General features: G+C 37.0%; 2 protein-coding genes across 3 annotated transcripts in view; both read left to right on the top strand.

Moving 5' to 3' along the window:
- LOC131992012 (calcium/calmodulin-dependent protein kinase type II subunit beta) overlaps window positions 1-3,138 on the top strand; it is a 61,154-nt gene extending 58,016 nt beyond the window's left edge. The window contains exons 18-20 of the mRNA XM_059357349.1: window positions 1,168-1,243; window positions 2,712-2,806; window positions 2,903-3,138. Of these exons, the coding sequence (XP_059213332.1) occupies window positions 1,168-1,243; window positions 2,712-2,806; window positions 2,903-3,138 (407 nt within the window). The remainder of the gene's footprint in view (window positions 1-1,167; window positions 1,244-2,711; window positions 2,807-2,902) is intronic.
- A 13,214-nt stretch (window positions 3,139-16,352) lies between these two features.
- The window catches only part of ogdhb (oxoglutarate dehydrogenase b), a 28,151-nt gene continuing 19,000 nt past the window's right edge, over window positions 16,353-25,503 (top strand). Inside the window, exons 1-5 of one of the 2 annotated variants that reach the window (XM_059357344.1) lie at window positions 16,353-16,464; window positions 19,005-19,430; window positions 21,615-21,803; window positions 23,153-23,252; window positions 24,883-24,907. In XM_059357344.1, coding sequence (XP_059213327.1) covers window positions 19,197-19,430; window positions 21,615-21,803; window positions 23,153-23,252; window positions 24,883-24,907 — 548 coding nt within the window. In that variant the 5' untranslated portion in view covers window positions 16,353-16,464; window positions 19,005-19,196. Of the gene's footprint in view, window positions 16,465-19,004; window positions 19,431-21,614; window positions 21,804-22,710; window positions 22,805-23,152; window positions 23,253-24,882; window positions 24,908-25,503 lie in introns of both variants that reach the window. The other variant, XM_059357343.1, reaches the window with a different exon arrangement.

The raw sequence follows: 25,503 nt of genomic DNA, 5'->3' as shown, positions 1-25,503 counted from the left end.
TATATTTATTTATATTTATATTTTGGATACATTTATATGTGTTTATATTGGTATTTCATATATTTGTATTATTAATTTTAAATATATATAAAGTTTTTGAGTAAAAAAGATATATTTTTGTATTTAGGTTTTATATTTATTTATATTTGTATTTCATTTTATTATTATTATTGTTGTTGTTGTTATTGATATTCATATTAATAATAATAATAATTATTATTATTAGTATTATTATTAGTAGTAGTATTATTGTTAATAATAATAATAATATTAATAATAATAATAATAATAATAATAATAATAATAATAATAATAATAATAATAATAATAATAAAAATAATAAAATACATATATATATAATTTATTTGGGGTAAAAAAAAAAAAAATTATTTCAATATATGCATGATGTTTATTTGTCAATGAGTTTAAAAAGATAATCGTGATCTCGATATTTACCAAGATATTCATGGCTATGATTTTTGCTATTATCTGAGCAGCACCAACAAAAATCCAGTCACATCCACTTGAATATTCAGGCAAGAATCTTTTTAAAAACCAGGACAACTTATCTGAATTAAGACCATTGAACTGAACTTTTTGTAATTTAGTTGCATTGAGGGAGAAGGCAGAATAAAGTGAACAAGTGTGAGGTTATAGAAAGATCAAGGCCAAAGATAAAATAAACTACAATAACCCAGACAGACAGAGAGACAGAGAGAGAGGGAGAGAGACAGAGAGAGAGAGAGAGAGAGAGAGAGAGAGAGTCAATCAGAGCGAGCTAAGCCTTCCTCTCAGTGTCGGGAGGAAGCGAGGGGAAAGGACACAGTAAATCTCATCTAAAGCGCTCGGACAAGAATAGCGTGATGAGCTCAAGCAGCCTCACATGCAAACAAGAGAAATTATGGATGATGGATGGAGGTAGAGAGCGGCACGGGGAGACTGTTTTATGTAGTTTTTAGAGAAAGAAAGAAGGAAAGAAAGAAAGAAAGAAAGAGGAGGACCATGGGGAGGGGAAGGACACAACTCTGTGCATGGAGCAGAGCTCACTGATGACTTACAATGAGTAACAAAGTGTCAGGTGAGTTCCTGTCTGTGGCTGAGAGTCGCTCTGTGGCTCTGGTCCTCCGTCACATCTCTGTGTTTCCTCTCTGTGTTTCCTCTCTGCAGCTCGCAAACAGGAGATCATAAAGATCACAGAGCAGCTGATCGAAGCTGTCAACAATGGAGACTTTGAGGCGTATGCGTGAGTCCACTTCTTCTTTTCTTTCTTCATTTATTTCTCTTCAGCTCGTGTTGAAAGTCTGATTTCATGCTGTAAAATGAGCACTGGAGCTCACAGAGAGAGAACCATTAATCTGATTGACATTCAAATGTGTTTTGTCCTGGTATTTAAAGATTAAAGAGTAATTACAGCTATTGTGTTATCCGCTCGCTCTCTCTCTTTCTCTTTCTGCCCACCACACAATTAAGAATAAAGCTCTGGTAGATTGAGTGAGGGGAGGGGAGAGGAGGGGAGAGGAGAGGAGAGAAGAGGAGAGGAGAGGAGAGGAGAGGAGAGGAGAGGAGAGGAGAGGAGAGGAGAGGAGAGGAGAGGAGAGGAGGAGAGGAGGGGTGGAGAGGAGAGGAGAGGAAACAAGGAGAGGAGACGAGACGAGAGGAGACAAGAGGAGGATAAAAGAAAGCGGAGAAAAAATATGAGGAGAGATAAAATGAGAGGAGCAAGTATGAGATATATTAGAGGAGGTTGTGTGTGTCACAGTGATGGAAGCACATTTGCACTTGGAAAAAGACATTAGATTGAAAGTCATGCATGAATATTTTAATAAAGCGTCAAAAGTTTGTCAAAATTATGAGATAGTAAGTCACACAATTACTTCAGTTAAATATTGAGGTACAAAATGAAAATTATGAGATATTATGTCAAAAATGACAAGGCCAAAGTCAACATTTTTACTTGCTATTCCACTAATTTTGAGTAATTTAATCACAATTATAAGACAATTTGATATTTACACCAGTCTGTTTTACATGTTTTCAACAACTTGTTTATTTATTTATGTATTACTTTTATTAGCTATGTTTTATTGTATTGAATATTTTATTTATGTTATTACTTATTTTAATATATCAATTATTATTATTATTATTATTATTATTATACCCTTTTATTATTATGCAATCAAACTAAACCACTTTAAAGTAGTTAAATAAAGTTGCTGTCTAATTGAGACAAAATTATGACGCATAAGCTTTTTATTTTAATAATTTCATGTCTAATTTTGCAAACAGGACACAATATAAATGTCACAAAACTGTGGTCAAACTTTATTATAGTATATAGTATACTATGATAATAGTTTATTATAACATACAGTATACTATAATAATAGTTTATTATAACATACAGTATACTATAATAATAGTTTATTATAACATACAGTATAATATAATAATAGTTTATTATAACATACAGTATACTATAATAATAGTTTATTATAACATACAGTATACTATAATGATAGTTTATTATAGCATAGTAGACTATATTAATAGTTTATTATAGCATATAGTGCACTATAATAATAACATGCATTATTGTTCATTATACAAGAGGTATAAAAGAATATTCACAACTTTAAAAAACTGATTTAGAGTTTAAAGCATAGTATTATTAATTGTGAAAGTCCTGACTGTTTCCTACGTGTTTTCAGGAAGATCTGCGACCCCGGTCTGACCTCGTTTGAGCCGGAGGGTCTGGGGAACCTGGTGGAGGGCATGGACTTCCACAGATTTTACTTTGACAATCGTAAGACTGCAGTTAGAGATTTCATTATTATTTTTATGATTAGATACTGAAGGAGCTGATGGTGAATTTAAATTTTAGATCCCTCTGTCCCATCAGTCCTCTCCAAGAACAGCAAACCCATCCACACCACCATCCTGAACCCTCACGTGCACATGATCGGGGACGACGCCGCCTGCATCGCTTACATCCGCCTGACGCAGTTCGTGGACGGGCAGGGCCACCCCCGCTCCAGCCAATCAGAGGAGACCAGAGTATGGCACCGCAGGGACAGCCGGTGGCAGAACGTCCACTTCCACTGCTCAGGAGCTCCGGCCGCCCCGCTGCAGGGATGAGGTACCTAGCTTAGCTTAGCATAGTGACTGGGAGCAGGGGGAAACTGCTAGCATGGTGACTAGCACCTTTAAATCTCACTGACTTGAATGCTATATCTTGTTTATTTAATCTGAGGAAGTGTAATTAGCAGAAGAGAAGAAAAGGGGAGGATCAGGAAGAGGAGGAGGAGAGAAGGGGAGGAGTAGGGGAAGAGGGGGGAGGAAGAGAGGAGGGGACTAGGAAGAAAGGGGGGGAGGAGGAGGGGAGGAAGAGAGGAGAGGAGGAGGGGAGGAGGATAGGGGAGGAGGAAGAGAGGAAGGGAGGAGGAGGAGAAATTTTAGGAGGAAATGAGAGGAGAGGAAGAGAGAAGGAGAGGAGGAAAGGAAGAGAGAAGGAGAGGAGAAGAAGGGATGGGAGGCGGAGAAAGGGAGGGAGGGAGGAGGAGAGGAGAAGGGAGGAGGAAGAGAGGAAGGGAGGAGAAGGGGGGAGGCGGAGGAGAAAGGGGAGGAGGAGAGAAGGAGGGGAGGAGGAGCTGAGTAGGGGAGGAGGAGAGGAAGGGAGTGGAGGAGGAAGAGAGGAGGGGAGGAGGATGGGGGAGGAGAGGAGGAGGAGAAAGGGGAGGAGGAGAGAAAGGGGGGAGGAGGAGAAGAGGAGATGAGAGGAAGAGAGGGGAGGAGGAGAGTAAGAGGAGGTGAGGAGGAGGAGAGGAGAGATTATAAGCTGTGGTTCTGTGGAGGTGTTGCAGTGACTTTCTGAGCTTTAGTTGCTGCTCACTGAAGATGTAACTTGCTTTTGTTTACATATGTTGTGTTGAAGCCAGAAGTGACCATATTTGGGCGTGAGGGTGGTTACCTGCCCAGTGATTAATATATTAATATATAATGAAAAGATTGTTATTTGCATTAGAAGCCAAAGTCAAATGTCAGATTTCTATGATTAATAACGTAGCTGTAATCAATAGCTTTATATAAACAATGGAGCAAATGTGTAAGTGGTTACATGAAGATGAATCATCACCTCAGATCCACAGATGATTTTAATGTCTCTTAGCTTATTGTTTAGGTTTTAAAGCACCACTGTAGAAGATTTAAGGGGAATCATTTGGCAAAATTGAATATAGTTTTTATAATTACACTAGTGCGATCAAAAGTTTGGGGTCACCCAGAAAATGTCTGTGTTGTTTTCCATGAAAACAAACTGTTTTATTCATGAAATGAGTCACAAAATGAATCGAAAATATAGTAAAGACATTGACAACAATAGAAATAATCATTTTAACCTGTACAAATCTCCAACTTTACCTCTAGAGACTCAGCCGGCCTGAGGAAGGATCATTTTAATGCTCCTCAAATCAGCATAATGTCACACAGTTTTCAGCTGTGCTAACATAATGCTCAGGTGTTTTAATGATCAATGAGCCTTTCAACAAATTTCAATAAATTAGAATATCATAGCAGTTTATTTATGTCAGTAATTCAATTAAAAAGGTGTAAATAACACATTATATAGATCCATTACACACAGAATGAATGAGAATGAGAATGAGAATCTTAATTTATTTAATTTCTTCTGATTAAAATGATTATGGCTTACATTTAATGAATACCTAAAATTCAGTGTCTCAAAAAAATGTTAGAATTACAGAAGACCAATTTTAAAAAAAGTATGTTTAATATGTAAATGTTGGCCTCTGAACAATATGTCAATCTATATGACTCAATACTTGGTTGGGGCTATTTGACTTGAACTACTGGAAATGGACTTCATCATATTCTAATGTATTAAGATGTAAGATCTGTATAAACGTGGATTAACACAATGTGCCACTGGAACACAGGACAATATGTAACAGATATTTAATAAGAAAATCAGCCGTTTACAGCTTTAATAGTCATTTACCACCTGAACAATGTCAACACTGTCTTATTTTGATTTTAAAAAATTTTGAACATTTCTAAGTGACCCCAAACTTTTAAAGTGGAAGTGTATGGTCTTTAATTACTGTGTCTGAAACTAAGAATCATTGTTTTAATTCACTTATAATGAGCCCTTCATATCTAAATAAACATGGAACATTTCTGGAGTCCAACATGTTGCACCGCTTTGTATCTACAGTAGCCCAGGAAGGTCAAACCAGACACTGTCTGTAGAGAGAGCCTTTCATGTTTAATGTTACCTGAAGGCAACTGTAGTTCTCCAAAATACTTGAAAAGGGAGGATCAGAGGTAAAACAAGTAAAAACATTGAATAAAGCAGTTTAAAGTTAAAAATCTGTGTTTTTCTGATGCAGTTTGGTGAACACAGGACGTCCTGGATGGTCTGCTAACATTTGCTAAATTTGTAAATCCTTATCCTGTTCAAAAATAGAGTTAATACAAGTTAGCCATACCAACAAAGTGGCCAAAAACCTGCATGTTAAAGGCGTGCTATCCATGAAATGTTTCATACTGTTTGCAAACAAAACAACAAAAGATTCATTCTTGATTTGTAAAGAGCTTTATCAGATTATCAGTTTTTTGCATGCTTTATTTGCATTTTATCACTATTATATTCTCTTTTTTTGTGGCTTTGTGCCCAAAATGACGTTCATAAGTGATGATGGAGAGGAATTACTTTTGTTTGAGTTACTGTTGAGAGATTCAGAGAAAACTGGAAAACATACTCTTCATACTTTTTGGGGCTTCAGAGTTTTAAATATTGTTGTTATATGGTAGACATGTGAGGACCATTATTATGGCCAATCAATATTATTATTATTAGTTTATTTAAAGGGGGACAGTGCAATTTCATAAAACACATGATTATACATGGTTAAAAAAGCCAGAGTTAGCCAGAAGGCTAGTTTTCATCTGTAGTCCCCTGGCCATGATGTAAAAAAAGCAGAGAATTATGAAACAAAAAAAAACCACGTACAATATGCAAAATTCATATACAAACACTTACGATACAATTAAGAAAAAATATAACATCACATACAACATCACAACATAACATTTTATCATAACATCAAAACAACACAACAGGCTTATCTTTTAGTGTTGGCAGCTGTAGGTGTTGATAAGCCACAATTTAAATTTTTTTGTGAAGGCCTTGTATGCAGTTTAACCTCCTCAGGTACTGAGTTCCACACAAGCTAGTTTGAGTCTGTTTTTTTGCATGTGAAATCCTGCATATCATGTCTTTAAACCAACATGGTCTCACAGAAATCCGTGAAATAGCCACTGATTTCGCTTAACTCAAAATCCGTGAAATAGCCACGGATTCGCTCAAATTTCCGTGAAACTGACACGGATTTCGCTACAATGCAAGTTCATGACAGTCATATCCCGTGGCTATTGGTTTGTTCCAAGTCACGTGACTTTCAAGGTCCCAGCGGTCAGAAAAAAAAACATGGCGGACAGTTCTCTCATTTTTAGTGAAAAATCAATATTTTGACTTAGTTTCTGCATAAAAATGGATTTTGATCACATTTGTAGCCAGAAATATATGTTTTATTTTCTAAATATTCACTCAGTGAATGTACATAATCACTTTCACGGATTTTGAGTTAAGCGAAATCCGTGGCTATTTCATGGATTTCTGTGAGATCATGTTGCTTTAAACTCCCAGTTTGCATATTAACAATCGGTGTGGTTTCCCTGCAGGTACATGAGGCTGACGAGGAGGCGGAGAGGAGCAGAGAATAAGTGGATAATCAGAGAGAGCCGCTCTGAGAGAGAGGTGCAGGTGGATGGAGATGGAGATGGAGATGGAGACGGAGACGGAGGATCGCTCTGCTGCACACCCACCTGCCTCTTCTCTCTCTGCAGCAGCAGACACTGACACCATCATTAAACCCACACCACAGCAGAGGGCACACCAGCCCCCCAAAAAAGAAAAAAAGGAAACTTTGGCCTGCGTCTCCTCTTCAGTTTGTGGCTGCAGCCGCCCGACTCACCTGGACACACCTGTCCTCCTCCTCCTCCTCCTCCTCCTCCTCCTCCTCCTCCTCCTCCTCCTCCTCCTCCTCCTCCTCCCTCCTGTCCACTCCTCCTTAATCTTATTGTTACTTCTATATTATTCTGGCTGCAGTCTCTTGTTGTGCTCTTTCGACTGTACAGTATATTTATTAGTCATTTTAAACCTTTCATTCTTGTTTTTTCTATGACGAGCATGACTCCTACCCGTGTTCTTATTACCAGTGGCTGTTTTTTCTGCACGACTAAGGCTGCCTGTGTGAAACGAACAAAGTGCACCACGTGTCTCACAGAGAGAGACCGGTGGGCGTGTTTAATAGCTCGTTTTGTTCCGTTACTCAGTGGAGCTTTTTATTTATTATTTGTTTATTTTCTCCCTTCTTTCTCTGGAGTGTAGTTGAACCCTGAACCGACGCCTCCGCGTGCGCCCGGACCCCTCTGAGCCGCTCTGTGAGACAGTGAAAACCATGCAGCATGCTAACATATTACTGTCGTTTCTTAACTGATTCTCTGTGTACTGAACATTGCAAGTTAACTACTGAAATTATGACAATGGTTGAAAATTATAGTATCACGCTGTTTATGTAAATTTCCAGTTTCATCGTGGTGACTTGACTACAATTTATGCTGTAGATGGTATTTTATTGCATGATATTCCGAGTTAATAACATTGGTAAGTTGGGTGTTATCGTGCATTTTTGTTGATTTTTCTCTTTTCGGACTGAACTGCTGGTGAGCTATAATCTATTTTCTGGGCTTTGTAAGTGCATAAACTATTTTTGTGTTCATATGATAGTGTAGTATATATGAGGAAGGTGGCGAGGATCATGACAGAATATGCCTTTTCAAGAGATTTCTGGATACAGATGAGTTTTTAAAACGGCTCTTTACTGCAACAAAGATTTAAAAATAACAACTAATGAATCACTTTTATTTTTTTAGAGCAGAAGAATATGTCACAACTCAGATTTCACATCACAATATTAATCCAGATTCTTTTTAAAATTTTAAAATCCAGGTTTCTCCTTCACACGTCACAAGAAAATACACTAAAGTTGCATTTTTAATATTTATTTTTAAAAGCTGATCAATGCACAGTGGTGGAAGAAGATCATTTACTTTAAAAGCAGCAATACCACATGAAGAAATACTGTTACTGCATTAAAAAATATTATTATAGAAGCAAAACGCGTGACAAATACAGTTTGAATAAAAAGTTTTATACTTAAAAAGCAATTTAAGTATGAAAAAATATAGAGTAGTAATATTTTAAAAATAAAGTCCTGTTATAGTCCTACATTATTATTATTTTATTTAAATACAAATACAAAGTAACAGCAATAAAGTATAATTAAAGTACAGAAAGAAATATAATTATATTATATTATTGGATCATAATTATTAATGCATTAATGTGTTTATCACATGAATATTTTAAGTCATTTTAATATAGATTAACACATTATTTTATTCTAACCTGCAATAATACATTATCATTTATTGATTGATTATATTTTGAGTTATTAATCTCAATCTGCAAAGTAACTAAAGTAGTAACAGATTAAAAAGTACTTAGTTTTGTTTCTTTATAATGCAAGAGAAAATTGATTTGAGAGCAAAACTGCTTTCATTGAAGTAAAATTAAAATAAATTTGTGATTTAAAATGTGATTTGTTTGCAAACCAAAAAGTTTTCTTTCTTTTTTCGCTAATCGCTTTTTTAATCACTCTTTTATTTCACTTTGGTGACGTGTAAAAGGTATGAAATGTACTTTTGGTCTCAAATTTGTTCTGCTGGATGCAAAATAAAGACACAAAAGTTACTTGTGAAGAAGTAGTATAAATGAACAGAAAATATAAAATTATCAAGTAACATGCAAATGCCTCTAGATTATATTTAAGTAGTATTTGAGTAAATGTAGTTTCTCCACCACTGTCAGTGCATTGGTACCAGGGACATAAAGCCAGGATTAAAGAAATCATGAAATAGATAAATAGTTTTTACATATTTGCATTTAAAAATATCTATTTAAATATCTATTTATTCAGTTAATGTTTCCGTTATATTGTCCCAACATTTAAGCTCTGTGGCAATTCACCAAACTCTCCTGAAGAGGGCGCCAACATCAGAGAATGACTATATCTGAGTCAAATACAGGCTTCAAAATATAAATAAATAATCTGTGCAAATAAGCCGAGTTTGAGAAAGAAAAAGACAGACTAATACAGACAGTCGTCTTAGGACTTTTGTTGCTTAATTTCAAACAGAATTCACAGGATTTTACAATTGCTTTGGGTCAGTTTTGACAATGTGCAAAAAAAAATTACCACTCTACAAAATTAGGCAAATAAGAAGATGAAATAGAAAAAAATACCCAACAGTAGAATGAGATAAAAACAGTTGAATTAACTGGTGAAAGTAGACAGTAGAGAAGCTGCTGACACTTTGAGATTTCTGTTATTGAATGGCTCTTAACAGGGGTTGAATATGTTCTCAAAATATATAAAATGCCGATTACCTCAAAAATACTCCAAGACAAACTGTATTGTTTATGCAAAATGAAAATGCCTTTATTTTGCTTGTCATTATGACCCTGATGAAGACGCGTCAGTCATTATAAACACATGTTGACATGCACAAATAGGCATTTTAAATTTGCAACAAAAAAAGCACAGTATCCCTTGGATTTTTATGTATTTATGTTTGAAAGAAGTGTTTATTATACTTATGTATATTTGAATTAGATCCAGCTGCTCTGTTCTAAAATATTTATGAAAAATAAAGGAGAACTCTTCCCAATTTGGCAAGCAAAAAACTAAAAAAAAATCTCCAAAAACAGTTAATTCATAATAAATAAATACAGAAAGAAAATATTTTGGCCACAATTAACTCCTAAAATTCAACCCAAAGTAATGAATTACAGGAGCCTTTCAGTTTAAAAACATGTCTGTTTCTACATGTTGTTTCCCATTGAGTACACTTTCATTCAGTAAAAGAAATCCTTTATTTTTTTCCAAAAAGCTCCATCACAGATTGCTCCTATAATATAATAGAGACTTCTATTTTAAATATATATATTTGAGGCCATATTCCATCCATGCAATGAGCCTTTCACAAGATGGATTAAGTGGAATGGGCTAACTTTAAAAAGCTTTTTAAAAACATTTGCAAGTACAGACAGCATTTTGTGTTTAAAGGGAAAAAATTAGCTTTTGCATGTTAAAAACTGATCCAAAGCAGTCATAAAGTGTTGCTAAAACTGTTTAATCACAGTGGATTTGGTGTTTTAGTCACATGAACAACCCCGAGTGACTGAGTGATTCTCTGCAGGTGGTTTCTGGTGTATTTTGTTCACTTTTGTACCACTGAAACCAACAGTCCTCCTGAACCCTGATAGTATCTGGGCTTTAATAGGATTACTGCTCACTTAGATCTGTTTCCTCCCTGACAAACAATCCTCAGTCAGTTAATCAGTATCTAGCCTGCGGAGGCTACGACTCAAACTCTATTAAAACGTGTTCAGGAGAGCCTCAGGACGTCTTTTCCTCAGTTCAGGTGAAGGATCAGGACACAAGAACGCTGCTGTGTGTGAAACAAAGCTTCTCTGGTTTCTTTTTAAAAACTTTATTATACTGATAATGATGCCGATGGTGTGCATTCCAAGTCTTATCAATATTAAAATGTGATCAGATGTAATCAGTGTGTGAACCAATAAAATGACAATGCAGAGAGCGCATCACTCGTCTCTCTTATCTCCAGCGGAGGCCTGAGAAGGACCCACTGATTGGTGTTTGTGTGCATGTGAGTTTCCTCTGTGTGATGGAGGAGATTTTAGTTACAGTAATCAGGAGGTCATATTGATCACGGAAAAGGTATAGATAGAGGAGTAATAGAGAGAGGAGAAGGGAACATGGGGGAAATATATGTAATATAGATTAACCCTCTGGAGTCTCCAAAAGCTCCAAAGCATTCAGACTTCTTCATCACATCCAGACTAGAAAACAAAGCAGCGTGGAGCCCTACTGTAAATTTACCTCTAAAGTTCTGGCTGTAAACTCCATGAGGCCAGTTTCAGTTTGATGATGATAGACCAAGTAAAACTGGAGACATGGTCAAATATATTTAGTTTAAAATGATAGAACTGGATGTAACCCTCTTTTATGTTATATTTGCAGTGAAAGTTAAAAAAAAAAAAAAATCACATTTTATGTTGGACTAAAGTACTAAAAAAGACAGAAAATGACTAAAAAAAGACACAAAATGAGAAGACAGGATGACGCAAAAAAACAGAAGACACAAAATGACCAAAAAAAGACACAAAATAACTAAAAGAGACACACAAAGACACAAAATGACCAAAAAAAGGCACAGAAATGACACAAAATGACCAAAAAAGGCTCAAAGTGACCAAAAAAGACACAAAAAGACTTACAAAGACACAAAATAACTAAAAAAAAATACACAAAAGGACCAAAATTGTTACGCTAAACACAAGACACAAATAAAATACACTAGAATAAAAACCAGAGTTGGGTGACAGGATCACACACAATCACAAGATCACATGTATGTTGTTTTTTCTTTGGGGTTTTTTGGTTCAAAATGTTGATCCAGTAAATCAGAATAAAAAATAAATTATTATTAGGTCATAAAGGTGAGATTGTGCTGGGGAAAAAAATACCAACATGGCATTTAAAAAAAAATTAAGTGGTGTATACAGGCAGGATGAGAAGAATTCAAAAATGGGCAAAATAGCCCAAGACTTCATAGAGTTAATACACTATTTATCTTATTCTAACCTGCAATAATATGTTATAATTAATTGATTGATTAAATTTTGAGTTAAAAAACTGAATCTGCAAAGTAACTTAAATTATACCAGATTAAAAAGTACTTGTAATATTTTCCTCCAAAATGTACCACAGTACTTAGAGTTATTTCTTTATAATGCAATAAAAAAAATAATTTGAGAGCAAAACTGAGAAGACACTGCATTCAAAAAATGTTTTATTGCAGTAAAATTAAAATACATTTGTGATTAAAAGTGTGTTTTCTTTGCAAACCCAAAAGCTTCGCAATAAAATCAAAAAGTTGTCTTTGTTTTCTTGCTAACCGCTTTTTTAATCACTCATTTAATTCACTTTGGTGATGTTTAAAAGTTTTTGAATGTAGTTTAGTCTCAAATCTGTTCTGCTTGATACAAAATAAAGACACAGAAGTAACTCATTCAGAAGAAGTATAAAGTAACAGAAAATATAAAATACTCAAGTAAACGTGCAAATGCCTCTAAATTATATTTAAGTAGTATTTGAGTAAATGCATTTAGTTTCTCCACCAATGTCAGCACATTTCTACCAGGAACATATAGCCAGGATTAAAAAAATCATGAAATAGATAAATAATGTATTAATCTTTATTACATCGACATATTTTCCACCATGTACCCCTCTCCTCTATTATTCATCTATCTATAACTAAAAAGATTTACAAGAATGTATTCAAGTAAAAGTACTTTTCCGAGCATTTCTATTTTATGCCTCTTGATATTTCTACTTCATTACTTTACTTGATACTTCAGTTACTTTCCAAATTCCCAGTTACATTAACAGTGAAGTGGCGTGACTTTACCACCAGGTGGAGCTATAGCCTCATTCGTAGCTCTGTATACTATGGCCTTTTTTCTTTTTTTTTTACATTTTAAACATGAGTAAACTGACTATTTTAATGCATTTTTATTATTCAACCCTTTGAAATCTTGGGCTATTATGTCCCTTAAAAAATCTGTTAAAAAAATCTTCACCATGCCATGTTGGTATCAGTTTTTTCAGCATTATCTCACCTATATGTCCTGATAATTAATTTTTACCTTTGACTTACTTGATAAAAATGTTCAACCCAAAAGAAACAAAGGAAAACATAAAATCTGAATACACAGAATTTTAAATGTTGCAATATGAATACAGGTTGCTAATATTACATATAACAGGTAAAATTAGGATATTCTCTAGTACTATATTTTATACTAAATATATTTGACATTATCTCCGGTTTTACTTGACTGAATATAATCCAAAAAAATCTGGTTTCGAGTTTCAAGCCAGAACTTTAGAGGGAATCTTATGGCAAGACTCAGTGTTGCTTCATTTTGATGTCTTCACGTCATGAAGAAGTCATGTGCCGGTGCTTTCATGGACTCTAGAGGGTTAATGTTTATTTGGGACAGGTCTGTAGCATTGACCAATTTATTGCCTAAACAACACAAAACAAATACACAAGAGGGGTGTGAGCACAGAATCAACGATAGATGCAAGAGACACAAAACAATACAGGATGCAAATTCAAAAAAAGCATCAAGTAATTCATGACTGCATGGCCGATCCCACTTCAAAAACTGTCTCAGTTTGAGTGTAAAATACTCCCAGATAGGATCCAGTTTAAATTCTGCAGGGGAGGGATTCCACACCGAAAGAGATGTTTGTTCAAAGGAGGATTTACGTCAGTGGATTACATAATGTTGCAATTGCCCTCAGATGTTCCACGTGTTACTGAACCTGAAGCATTTGTAAATAAGTATTTCTAGTGTTTCTCATTTCACAGAAAGCACTGAATGTGAATCTGTGCGTAGGTGTCTTTGTTCTGGTGCTGTACCTGCAGATTGGCTCTTTGCTTGTTTCCGCTGCATACATTTATAATTGTTAGAATAATCTCTTATGCTGTCTCTTATTCTGTCTCTGTGGATGGGGGTCACATCTGATTGACGCAGGTCACTATCTATGCATGCGTAATTCACTTACTGTATATGTAACCTCTCTCTGTGCATTTATAAATTAATCATGCACACTGCAAAAAAGCCGACTCATATTTTTTGGCCTAAAACAGTGATTTAAGTTGGTAAAACTTGGAAATATAAATTACTGACATTTAGGGCAATAATGTAAGTTAGCACAACAAAGCAAGCCAGTTGTCTGCTCAAAAACAAGTTAGTGAGTTGTTGTTACTTATATCTTTAAGTTGGGGTTCACAACAAGGGACAATAGTTCTGCTAACTCTTATTTCTTTGTTGTGAAATTTGGTCATTAGCGAAAGCTAGCGGCTAACTGATGCCAGCGGCTAACTGATGCTAGCAGCGCTGCTTGTTACAGCTACAAGAGTAGCCATTAGCGTATCAATGCTAACTCAAAATTGTGGTCACAAAACTGAAATTCATAGCGGCGTTACAATCGTGCCAGAGAAATTCAGAGTTGAGCAAACTCAAAAACAAAACTTAAAATATTTAGTTTAATTGTCCAACTTAAAATTTTATCAAAGTTTGTTGCCTTGACATTTTGAGTTCACCCAACTTTTCTTTTTTTGCAGTGCAAGAGTCAAGTCAATAAGATAGTGACGACCCTCCACAGAGAAAGACAACAGAGACAGAATAAGAGATGGAATAACAGATTATTCTAACATAATACAAGACTCTTTACGTTATAGTTTAATTAATAATAATAACTCAGTTTACTTTCATTCACAGAAACGTCAATAGGCAAGCTGTTTTAAAAATAAGTTTTCTTACAGACCCTTGAGACCCCTTATGAAGCTTTGATGGACCCCCAAATTGGGAACCAGTGACTTAATCTTTAATATTTTCTAATGCTTCAACATTCATTTTAATCTGAATCTGCAAAGCTGTCAGATATATGTAACTGAACAAAAAGTACATTTTCCCCTGATCCCAAAAACCTCAAAATTTGACTGAAGTATAGTTCTGGAGTTTCTTCTCTCTCTCATTAATCATTTAACAACCCGTCATATTTATCTGTTGACCCTTCGGAGGGCCCGACCCCTCAGGTTAGGAACCGCTGAACTAAAGTGTCTTACTGTATATAAAGTAGTTTAAACTGACTCCACCTGCAGCAGCAACAACCGAAACATGCTGCTCTGATGTTGATGCTTAGTAGTAACAGATATCACTCACACACAGAGACATTTAACTGCACTACGACTACTTTACTGCTCATACTTTGAGTTTATTTTACTCTGAAGTTCATTAACTTGCTGTTTACATACAGAGTCAGGACAAAGGTTGATGTTTATTGCTCAGTTCAGGGCATAGCCATGGCAGAAAAAACATCTGGCACTGAACCAGAACTTATAAATGTAGCTGCTGGAAAAGTACAACAGGTAACAGATCAATGTTTTACTTGCACAGAGGCCTGGAGGTCAGAGACACTACGTACAGTGAAACGGGAACAGACAGCAGTGTCTCCGAGATGTGACTCACTGGTTCAGCAGGTTAAAGAGGTCGCTATGAATATGAATGGACACCTGGTATGTGTGTAAATTTGTCTCCTTTGTTCAGTTTCACTCAAACCTCATTAGCATCAACAGTGGTGTTGTGTTGTTAAAACACACATTAACATGCATTAACATAGTAGTGAGTCTCAGCAGGATATAGAGAGGGTGTGAAGATACAGCAGCTTCTCTGGGAGCAAATCAATTTAACCAAAATACAATATGGAACATATTTAACTAAAATACTTCTAAATTGTACTTAAATCACACACACACACACACACACACACACACATAAAGAATAGTCCTGTTAGTAATTATAATGAGAAACTTTATTATAATAATGACTTAGTATCACAAAACAGAGTTAATAAATCAAAAGTAATGACTACTTATCTGAAAATAATGACTGAGTAGAGCAAAAATAATAAAATATTAAAAAGTAATGAGAAACATTCCCAAAAGAATGTCTTATGTATCTTAAAAAATGACCAAGTATGGTAAAAAATAATTAAAAAGGTGTCATTCAAAAGAATTATTAAATATCACAGGTTAATAAGAAATCTCAACAAAAATAATAACTTCCGCCTACTTATCTGGAAATAAATTTATGAGGAACTTTCTCAAAAGAGATCTATTATTTTTATTTTTAGATACTTACTATTTTCAGATGGGGTATAAATTCATTATATGTATTATTTTACAGTTTCTCAGTATATATAACAACTTACAGGATATGTTTTCTTCACATTGGTGGATATGAGCTTCCATACAGAGTCAAATAATCATTTTCAAATTAATGTTTTTGAGCACTTTCACTGAGTCTTTCGTACTTTGAATGTTTACTATTTCTGACGCAACCTTGCTGTTGTCGTGGTGACGTCACGGGCCGGTGTGACGCAGATCAGCACCGGAGTGATTAGACAGTTCCCGGGTGCGCGCCCCCGGCCGCGCTGCGGTGAGTTTGGTCCTCAGCACACACACATACACACCGCGTCGTGCTCGCGCTCGCCCTCGCGCTCCGGACACACGGGACACAGGACGCTGAGGTGCTGAGTCTGCTCCAACACCGGGACGCTGCGGAGGGAGAGCCACGCCAGCGCCGGGGACAGAAAGGTAACGAAAAATGTAGCCAAAGTTTTTATATTAACGGTGAATGGCGGAGAGGAGTTTAACGGCCCAGTGGCAGCTCTCTACGTTACGCTACCGTTTTTGAAAAACAGTTGGAACCGTACGAACCGTAGCCGTTGGCGTTTAAACCCTCTGGAGTCTCCAAAAGCTCCAAAGCATTCAGACTTCTTCATCACATCCAGACTAGAAAACAAAGCAGCGTGGAGCCCTACTGTACATTTACCTCTAAAGTTCTGGCTGTAAACTCCATGAGGCCAGTTTCACTTTGATGATGATATACCAAGTAAAACTGGAGACAAGGTCAAATATATTTAGTATAAAATTATAGAACTGGATGTAACCCTCTTTTATGTTATATTTGCAGTGAAAGTAAAAAAAAAGATTCAAAATCACATTTTATGTTGGACTACAAAACAGAACTAAAAACAGAAAATGACAAAAAAAAGACACAAAATGACCAAAAAAAGACACAAAATGACTAAAAAAGACACAAAAAAGACACACAAAGACACAAAATGACCAAAAAAGACACAAAGTGACCAAATAAGACTTACAAAGACACAAAATAACTAAAAAAAATACACAAAAGGACCAAAATTGTTACGCTAAACACAAGACACAAATAAAATACACTAGAATAAAAACCAGAGTTGGGTGACAGGATCACACACAATCACAAGATCACATTCATGTTGTTTTTTCTTTGAGTTTTTTTGGTTCAAAATGTTGATCCAGTAAATCAGAATTAAAAAAAACAATTATTATTAGGTCATAAAGGTGAGGTTGTGCTGGAAAAAAAAAATACCAACATGGCATTTAAATATTTTTTAAGTGGTGTATACAGGCAGGATTAGAAGAATTCAAAAATGGACAAAATAGCCCAAGTAATATATACCAAGTAAAACTGGAGACAAGGTCAAATATATTAAGTATAAAATTATAGAACTGGACGTAACCCTCTTATATGTTATATTTGCAACCTTTGTTCACATTTGCAACATTTAAAATTCTTTATTGAGCATGATAGTGTTTTGAAAGTAAGAAGAAAAGATTCAAAATCACATTTTATGTTGTACTAAAGGACTAAGAAAGACACAAAATAACCAAAAAAGACACACAAATGACCAAAAAAGACACAAAATGACTTACAAAGACATGAAAGGGTTCAAAATAGCCCTATAAGACTCCGTAGAGTTAAACGAGTAACGTTTATTTCCACACCGTAAATAATGACATTTAACGGTTAAAACTTAGCTGTAAACTCAAGTTTCTTAAGTTAAAGGTAAGTTTGCGGGTTGTAGAAGTTACACTTTACGTTAGTCCTCGGATATTAGTCGAAATTAATCAAATTTTCATCTCCTTAAGTGATAGAAACAACTTTTTCCCCTTGGGTTCAGGGTGTAACTGTTAGCTTAGACTGTACCCACGTGTTGTGGTTATGAGGTTGAATCTAACTTAGTATGTAACCTTACTGTACCTAGTGGACTGTACTGAGTGGGGTTATCATCTGTTATTGAGGGCAGATACGTTCAGTCCTTGGATATAAAAGTAAATTAAAGACATTTTCATCTCCTTAAGTGATGGATAAATATTTTTGTGTGTGAATCAGGTTGCTTGGGTTTATGGTGTAGCTTAAATTGTACCTACTTTTTTATGGTTATGAGGCTAAATTTAGGATGTACTGTACTGAGTGGGGCTGATCATCTGATGTGGACCTCGGACACAGTTATAGCAATGAGTTTCATTTTTCTTATCAACAAGCCACATGAAAAGATCAAAACCAACAAGTATTATTATTTGCACTACTACTAGTATTGATAATATGGCAAAAAGAGAAAAAAAACCCTCCTCATAGGGACACAAAAAACTACTTTTTTAAAATGAATTAATGGACACAGTGCTGGTACAGAAATAGTCACTTAACACATACCAAAACATTTGTAATATATTGATCGAAATTGACAATATTATCAGACTACTATTCTAAAATGTTTTCCCTTCCTTGTAGGCCTAAATATGAACACAGCACAGTGCTCTTCATATTTTTTCATAGCTTCAGTAGTAGTTCAAATGTATTTTTAACGGATATTGATCATTTTAAACGTGCAATATTGAATACCTATCATGGCGTCTATACTTTTGACAACCTCACCGCCTAACAAGTATTGTGCCCTAAGCTGGTTTATTCCTCGCTCCATTCTACTTATTCAATGAGCATTGTCCTGAGATCTAAGATCTTCATCTGCAACAACTGCTCTTCTGTAACTGTTGGGCAGATGATGACAACAATAAATAACTTATAAACTAATAAATCAATGAGCCACAATCTGAGCTCTGTCATTACAGTATTTGACTCAGTTGACTTTTTTTTATTGATTGCATAGATGGACAGGCTTCCACGTTGTTGGTTTTGGTCTTATCTTGTGATTTGCTGACTATGCCAAAAACATAATCTTAACTTTTACTCACAAGTTGCACTTATGAAAGTGTTTTTAATGAACAGTGTTAACATTTACTCTCAACAGGATCCAGTGGATGACCAGCGTAAGTAACGGAGCAGGAGCTGTGGAGAAGCCAGACTCATCTGTTCAACCAAACAGGAGTATTGAGAGGTGAAGCTGCTGAGGAGCCAGGAGGGTCTCCTTGTCCAGGACAGTGTTGCTGTATTCTTCTTCCAGGAAGGGAGGGGGGAGAGGAGCTGTGGCTAACCTGCAGCCATGCACCGTTTAAGGACTACAGTTGCAAGGCTTCGGCCTTTAACGGCTGCACAGACAGCTCAGAGCCTATCGCAGCCCAGACTGTTGGCGATCGAAAGGGGCTTAAGGACGTTAACGCCTGCGAGGCGCCTGAACACATCTGTGGTTGCTGAGCCCTTTCTTAATGGCACCAGCTCTAACTATGTGGAGGAGATGTATTTTGCATGGCTGGAGAATCCCAGGAATGTGCACAAGGTACGACACCTCGTTGTGTGTGTTTGATGTCACATGATTTTTGCTTGAAAACTTGAACTTGCCTTCAGATGGGGACGCTCGTACGTGTGTGCAAACACAAGTTCAATGAGTTGAAAGAGTTCTCAGTGGGAACTGATATTTGTTCAAAATGTAATAGCTTAAGGTTACAAAAAGACAATACTGATACTGTCTATGTTTGCTTCTGCTTGTTTGAGTAGTGGTGCACCCAGCCACAAGAAGCAGTGCAAAAGTGAAAGACCAAAACTGTGAGTGTGTTCCAGAGCTGCACAATTAGTTGAAACTTTTTATAAAAACCACTATATTGATTAATGCGATGTCAGAATGGCAAGAAGCGCAATATTTGTTAAAGGCAAAATATGTGTAAAAATGCTGAATTTAATATAGTGGTGCTGCTACAAATTATTTTCTACTAACAAAGTCTTAGTTTTTGGGTACAGATCACACCATGATCATGAGAGCCATAATGGGCTCTCATCAACCATACTGTTGTACCAGTTATATCACAATGAGACATGAGCAAGGTAAAAAAAAAAAGTAGTTAGACATGTGTTGTGGTGTCATTCAAAAGTAGTATCCCAACAAATTTGCTAAGTGTAAGAAACCTCATTAGCGTCTAGATCCACATAGTTTGTTGTGTTGTGATGTTCATAGCATTGAGAAATAATCCTTTTCCAGACCAAGTGTGTCCCTGCTAGTCTGGATAATCAAAATCCATGCTTTGTTTACCTATCCCTCCTGCTACTGTTGCTAAGGTAATCTCATCATAAGTGGGCTGGTGTGAATGCATTCTAAAAGATGCATTGAGGATTTTGTGGCCATCCTGGCTGATTTGTCGCTGGACATACTGACATGTCTGTGATAGGCCATATGGGCCGATAAAATTGGCGAACTGATAAATTGGTTGGGCTCTACTTCGTAGTGCTGTAAAAGGAAGAAATCAGATTCCCACCCACAACCTGAAATGATTTAAATAACTGATTCCAATCCAGCAGTAACTTTCTCCAAACGACCTAATTACGACACGTTGAAGCAACACTGAATAGCTCTTTTTAATTCAAACTCCTATTAAAACCAGCATTTCCAGACAAATCTCCTAAATTACTAGAAGGCTGAATACAAGCCAGTTTACCAAGCTTATCTTGAACTTTAAACTTTGCTTTTGGTGGGCCAAGTAGAGCAGCCTCAGCTTTATGATCAATACACTGATAAACATTAATTAGTGGATTTATCTGGAACCCTTTGAAACAGGCATTCACTTGGTAGAGCTGTCATAAAAGTGCTTAAACAAACAGTGTGTAAAAGATTGGTGGTTTAGATGTTTTTATTGCTGCCAGACTGTAAATCCAATGATAGTTTGTTAATTTTTTGATGGGGTTTCATCAAATGGGTATGTCATATTTTCTATGAACAGACACTGTGCGCTGACTGTCTGTTGGTAATGAGTTGTGTTACTGTGCTGCCAAGTGTTACAATGCTGTGGTTAAAATGTTACGTCACACTCTACCTGTAAGCTGATATCCCACTACAGAGGTGGATGTAGAGCAGCTTCCTTTACGCTGTGACTACACTGATCTCAAAAGCCTCTCACAGCAATAAGCCAATTACCTCCTCTCGGGTTAGAAACTTAGATGAGAGGTCAAATACAGTGTATAAGTGTTTTTAGCCACATGAGTGGAGTGGCTCCAGGGATGGTAAACCTCTTCGGTCCTGACTGAAATATCTCACCAGCTATCAGACAGATATCTATGAAATTTACACACATTCATGACCCCTAGAGGATCAATTCTTATGACAGAGGCTGTGATTGGTTGTTCCTTTTCACATGACATGTGGTGTGCATTTCTGCTTAACAAAAGTTGAGGTATGTTTGTTCCAAGGGTGCCTTGAGCGCACCTAATGTGTCTCTACATTAAATGATATTACAATCATACAATGATATTAGAGCCAAGGTACAAGGAATATGCCCAAGACCTTAAGTTTAGACCTCAAGTACCAGCAAAACATGCAAGTCCTACACTGTTCAGGATAACCTATGGCATCATGTTGACTAACATGTTTTTGACATTCTTATGTAAACAAAACAGGCAATATTCTAAATATATGGACATGACCACAATGATGTGTAGAGTGACCTTTCATTCTCTCTCCTTTTTCTCCCTGCAGTCCTGGGATGTATTTTTCCGTAACGCTAACGCCGGGGCTCCACCTGGTGCGGCGTATCAGAGCCCTCCACCCCTCAATGGGTCTTCTCAGGGACTGGCCAGTGTCCAGGCACTGGTGGGGGCTCAGCCCAACGTGGAGAAACTGGTGGAGGATCATCTAGCAGTACAATCGCTCATACGAGCCTACCAGGTAAACTACAAACACACCTAACGGTGACACTGGCTGTCTCCAGATGTGATGATCCTAAACCAATCATATCAAAGGGACTGTAGCGCTGCCACAGGACTCTTATCTTCAGACCTCCAGTATCAGTCTGTTGTCATTTGGCTGTTTCTTCCTCCTTACCGTTTCTCTGTGGTCCATCATGTACAATTTTTGTAGTTTACTGGCATGAAAGATGGATTCTAGAAACCCCAATCAACTGGTACTGGTGACTCAGTGATATACACATTGTCAAAGTAGAGACAAACAGGCTGTGTTTCTAATACGGCTCTGTTTCTGTGTACAGAAAGTATTTCAATTTAGGGCATAGGAGATCAAAAATCGAACTTTGATGCCTTTTTTAATAAGTAGTCAGTCTTGTGTGCTGACACCTAAGAATTAAGAATACTTATGAAAATGAACAAGGGTTCATTCACACTTCTATTATTTTTGTATTATAATATTGTTTTATTTTTACTGATGTCTTAACATGTAATTTAAATGTTGGATTTTGGTATGGAGAAAATTGAAGCTTTAATGTAAGTAACAATAACTGTTACTTTTCCCTGAAAAAATATGTCATAGCATAAAATATCAGTCTGTTTAATCATCTAAAGGCCTGGTTAATGGACATTAGAGAACAAGGTTTTCTTTATCGACCACTATGTCCTTTTAAGCAGTTTTTTTTACAACCTTTGACCTGCATCTGTTTCTAAGTTTCTGCTAACATGCCATGACACGAGTGAGGAAATCTTCTAGGCAGTGGTCAGCACTTTCCAAAAGAAAGACACTAATCTGCAGAAATGGATTGGCTGACACACACACACACACACACACACACACACACACACACACACACACACACACACACTGAGCTGTGTTGCCCTGTGCGTAGGTACGAGGGCATCACATAGCGAAGTTGGACCCCCTGGACATCAGCTGTGTAGACTTTGACGATGCCCCGTGTACCATTGGTTTCCAGAACGTTGGTGAGAAATATAAACCTGCTTACATGTTTACTAATGTTTTCCTTTCTGTCTCTGTCATTCCAACTTCCTGTCATTTTTTTTTCGGATCCCTTAAACATTTGATCTCTTTGGTTTGACCCAAATTTTCTTTGCCCTTTCATTTGACACAAAAAATCCACCACCTTTCACTGAGTGTCATTTTCATTCATCTTTGCCATTTTCACTCCTTATTTCATTTTCTTTGTCCATGTGACACAACCATCAATTCCCACATACGGTGTGGGCTGTGTGATCTCTCCTCCACCACCCGCCTCTTTTGTTTACTTCCATGGTCCCTCCCATACTCCCCTTTCATGGGGTTTACTGTAGGTCCGGGGTCACCACGTGGCTCGGCTGGACCCTCTGGGCATCACAGCTGCCGACCTGAAGCCCACACCTTCTGATATCATCACCTCCCACAATAAACTGGGTGAGGAGAGCAGGCTGCAGATAAGGAGAAGTTATGTACTACAGAGCAAGTGCTCTGCTCGCATCCCGCGATGTCAGAACATTTTAAAATCTGACCCTAAGTTTGTTTCTTGCTATGACGGATGGTGTAATTTTGGCAATTTAAAAAAAGAAAAAGAAAACAAGCTTTTCAAGTCCACCTGCATGTTCTGTGGTTCATAGGGTTTTCTTATCATTATCATAATAGTCATGTTTAGTCTAGCATGTTTATCTTGTTGTTTTTATCAGCACATACTGTGTAGTAAGTTACAGTTACAGTTTCTGAGGAAACACAGTAAGCAAATTAAATGTTCTGATAAAAGCAAAACAACCATGATAGCCAAGAATTGAATAACCATGGTTGTTTTCAAAGAGCTGGAATCAATCATGGTTTTAATGATGATTGAATTTGAAACAGTTATCCTTTCTCGAATTTTATCATGGTTTACCATTTAACCAATAATAGTTTCATTACCAATAACAAGTTAAGGACTGTTTCCACTACCGCCCAGTACCCGGAATGAGGCGGGTCTCACTCGCCGAAACACCCCTAATTTGAATACGAGCCGCCCGGAGCGGACTTTTGTCGGGACTTTTTTCTCCCCTGAAAACAGCCTGGTTACTGTTTGGATAGATCGCTAAGCAGGATGTGACGTACTAAGCGTGATGTGACATAGAACTCTACGCAACAACAACACACGCCGTTAGCGGCAGATAGCTACAGTTAGCTCTTTAGCAGTACAGTGTGTATGTGCTGCTGCTGCAGGAGGTGTTCACTTAGCGATCTCTGTTTGTTTACAACAAGCACCGGACACTCTGTGCACAATTTAATGATGCCGGTTCACAATCACTATGTTTATGATCAGCGGAGACGTTGTGCATAATTAGCTATGTTGCTTTCTTTATGATCAGCTGCTATCGTTGTGCACAGTTAGCGATGGGAAAAACCAAACGTCACCTCCAGAGTCTCTAAATCCCTCTGGGGTTAACTTGTAATGGAGACACGCAGAGTGAGCGTACTTTTGAGAGAGTGTGCCCTGAGACTTTCCTGGTGGCCACTTTCCCCCTAGTGGAAACGCGGCTTTAGCTTCTGAGGAAACAAGATAAGACAACATGGTTGTTAACACACATCTTTTTATACTTCAGATATTTGGGAAGTAATCTGGCAGTTTTCATTTTTCTTTACCGACTTATATTTAACTGTTGTCTTATTTGGAAACATGCTTACTAAGTTCCAGCACCATGTTACCTAAACATGGACTTGTCAGTTTTGTCACAGCAGTGCAAAGAGGTGGAATGAATTGGAAAGTGTGTGTGTGCTGTGGCGTGTTATGCATGCCAGCAGCAAACTGTTATTGTACTTCATGAAAAGGTTGGGCCTCTGAGTTCAAACACAGGTGATTGTTATGAGCTGTAATAGGACGTTTCCATGGTTAATAGTGGTATTGTTTAGTTTCACCGAGTTCTGCTTTGTGCTGGCGGCCATGAGGTTAGCAGAGGTTGGACAATAGGTCGCTGTCAGGGTCCAAAATCGGCCTAAAAGAATAAATGAGAAGCTCTATGAGCAATACTTTACCTGCAGTATGTGTGTTTGTTTCTCTCCATGCCTCCAGAGTTCTCTCATTATAAAGAACGTCTGTGTAATATCATTAAAGGTAGGATGAGAACTCAAACCTTCTTTTTGCTTTTTTACTGGGAACTAGCCTTTGGCCTACATTTGGGGTGTTTGTGTTGAAGTTCAATTCATAACCAGTTTCCTGTGGTTTATCATTAGCTTATTAACTGGTGTTGGGGTTGTCCCTGCTCTCCTCTATACTGGTTTTGGGGCAAAAGGGAAACTTGCATTGGGTAACAGTGGTGCTGCTTGGAAAGGATGTGTGTGTGTGTTTGTTGGCTCCTGCTAACCTTTGCTCAGCAGCCAGAGGGGTCAAACAGGACTTATCCGGGCTTATCTGTGCCTGCTTCATTAAAATGTTACCCTGATTAGATTGCAAGCAAGACAGTACTTGATTACTGTGAATCATTTTGCTTTTACTTTGAACCATCAAGGAAAATGTTCAGTCTGTTTTTTATGTGTGGGGCCGTCCACAGAGGGGGGAGGAAAGTCTAAAGATCCCTTACGTAACGCAGAAAAGAGCTGACTCGGGCATATTGGATTGAAAACCCCCTGTCCTCAGCACAGCACCCTGCACTAATTTGCTGACAGAGATGTACAAACACAGACATACTGTAGA

Source organism: Centropristis striata, chromosome 19 (genome assembly GCF_030273125.1).
Source record: "Centropristis striata isolate RG_2023a ecotype Rhode Island chromosome 19, C.striata_1.0, whole genome shotgun sequence".
Taxonomy (NCBI): domain Eukaryota; kingdom Metazoa; phylum Chordata; class Actinopteri; order Perciformes; family Serranidae; genus Centropristis; species Centropristis striata.
This window is presented reverse-complemented; position numbering and strand designations above follow the sequence as displayed.